The 1,593-nt window shown below is 48.9% G+C and overlaps 2 protein-coding genes across 2 annotated transcripts in view; one reads left to right on the top strand and one right to left on the bottom strand.

The window, feature by feature from the left end:
* The window catches only part of LOC118422979 (solute carrier family 35 member F2-like), an 18,540-nt gene extending 17,637 nt beyond the window's left edge, over positions 1-903 (bottom strand). The window contains exon 1 of the mRNA XM_035830873.1: positions 870-903. Within this exon, the coding sequence (XP_035686766.1) occupies positions 870-903 (34 nt within the window). The remainder of the gene's footprint in view (positions 1-869) is intronic.
* A 570-nt stretch (positions 904-1,473) lies between these two features.
* Positions 1,474-1,593, top strand: part of LOC118422978 — a 3,417-nt gene continuing 3,297 nt past the window's right edge. The window contains exon 1 of the mRNA XM_035830872.1: positions 1,474-1,486. Coding sequence (XP_035686765.1) covers positions 1,474-1,486 — 13 coding nt within the window. The remainder of the gene's footprint in view (positions 1,487-1,593) is intronic.

Raw genomic sequence — 1,593 nt, 5'->3', positions numbered from 1 at the left:
AAAAACGGTTCTGGCGGGGGGAGGGTACTGAGCCTGGCCCATATTACGATATCGCAGCAGCACTTACTTCTCTTCAGCAGTTTGACGTACAATATTTCGGGTCAAGCTTCACAGACAACTAAAAACTCATAAACAACAAACTTTACTCAGCTCAACAGTACTTAAAAATATTGTCCTGGTTGCCATCCGAAGTTGAAGCGCTTGTTTATAGCGCTAGTATCGCTGTTAGCCGCCGTGCTGTACGACTGTTGTTGACGGTCTCCCTGCGTCGCCGCCTCGCCGTTAGAGTTTAGACGATATTCCCACGGACATGTTTCAAGAAAATACCCGGTAAAAACCGCTATTCCGCGTCAGATTCCATTCTTTAAAACATGTGGGACTCAGTGTTACAGTCTAATAAATATTTCGTAGAAGCACCGCTGTGGGAAAGAAGGTCCAAGGAATGTAATATTACGTAGCATGAAGTTCGCTGTAAACTTGTACACGGCACATGACTGAAACTGTAAACAACAGCCGCGTTTGATTGATAGCCGGCGGCCATCTGATCAAATCGGAAAGATGCCGAAACTGCCCTGGCGGTTTGTGGGCGGGGCCACACGGGGCTTGTCGGCGAAACTAACGCCCGGGTTTTACATACAAACTTACGATGGTTTGTATCTTACGAATGCCGATACAGAGCTTCAAATTTAGAACAGGAATTTTGGGAAAGCGACCCACTCTTGCTCCAGAATTATGTCGGAAAGAATTGATTCCATTTCCCGCGCTGAAATAAAAATTACGCAACTACCAGTAACAGCCTATGTTGGTCAACCGAGCTCCCCAAATAAGGACATTCCCCAGGAACTGGCTGTTCCGTGGAGGGACCCCACCCCACTGATCACTCGCAGCACACGCGCTACTCATTTTATATTTTTTTTTGGCACGAACGCAGGGCGGCACACGCAAAATTTAGAACAGGAAATTTTGGAACGCGACCCGTTCTTGCTCTAGAAATGTGTCAGAAATAATTGCTTCTATTTTCCGTACTGAAAAAGAAAGACGCAACTGCCGCGAGTAACAGCCTCTGTTTATCAACGCCGCTCCCTTATGCACATCGGCTGTTCCGGGGAGAGATCCCAACCCCGCTAATCACGTTGCGGGCAAGGCCCCTCTCACGTCTGTGTTTACATTTCCGCGCGCGGGAACGCAAGGGGTGGGAGGGGCTGCCGGCTGCGAGACAGCGGTACGGCGGGCCGGTGCTGTAAAACACCTCCCTTCGAGTTGATAACTTCCTGAAACAGCGAAGGCGCGTGCTTGGCGCGTGCCTATGTATTTTTACTACGATATTTTTCTTTTATTCCCCATTTTTTTGCCGCTACGCTGGATGAAAAAGCAGCGTAGCGGGCGTTTTACAGCGTCATTTTTCCAGCCCACAGCGTATCGGCCCGCTATGCTGAAAAGGCCTGGCGAGAACACTGCAGCAGATCCTCGAGCATGGGCCACACAGGTAGAAATAAATGCGATGTCTTCACTACTGGGAAGACGCATCTTTGTGTACGGTAAGCATGGCTTTAACTTTAAGTGGGAATGGATGAAGTACCCATGGTGTGAGAG

Source organism: Branchiostoma floridae, chromosome 9 (assembly GCF_000003815.2).
Source record: "Branchiostoma floridae strain S238N-H82 chromosome 9, Bfl_VNyyK, whole genome shotgun sequence".
Classification (NCBI taxonomy): Eukaryota; Metazoa; Chordata; class Leptocardii; order Amphioxiformes; family Branchiostomatidae; genus Branchiostoma; species Branchiostoma floridae.
Note: the sequence above shows the minus strand (reverse complement) of the source record. Positions and strands in the feature narration are given on the sequence as shown.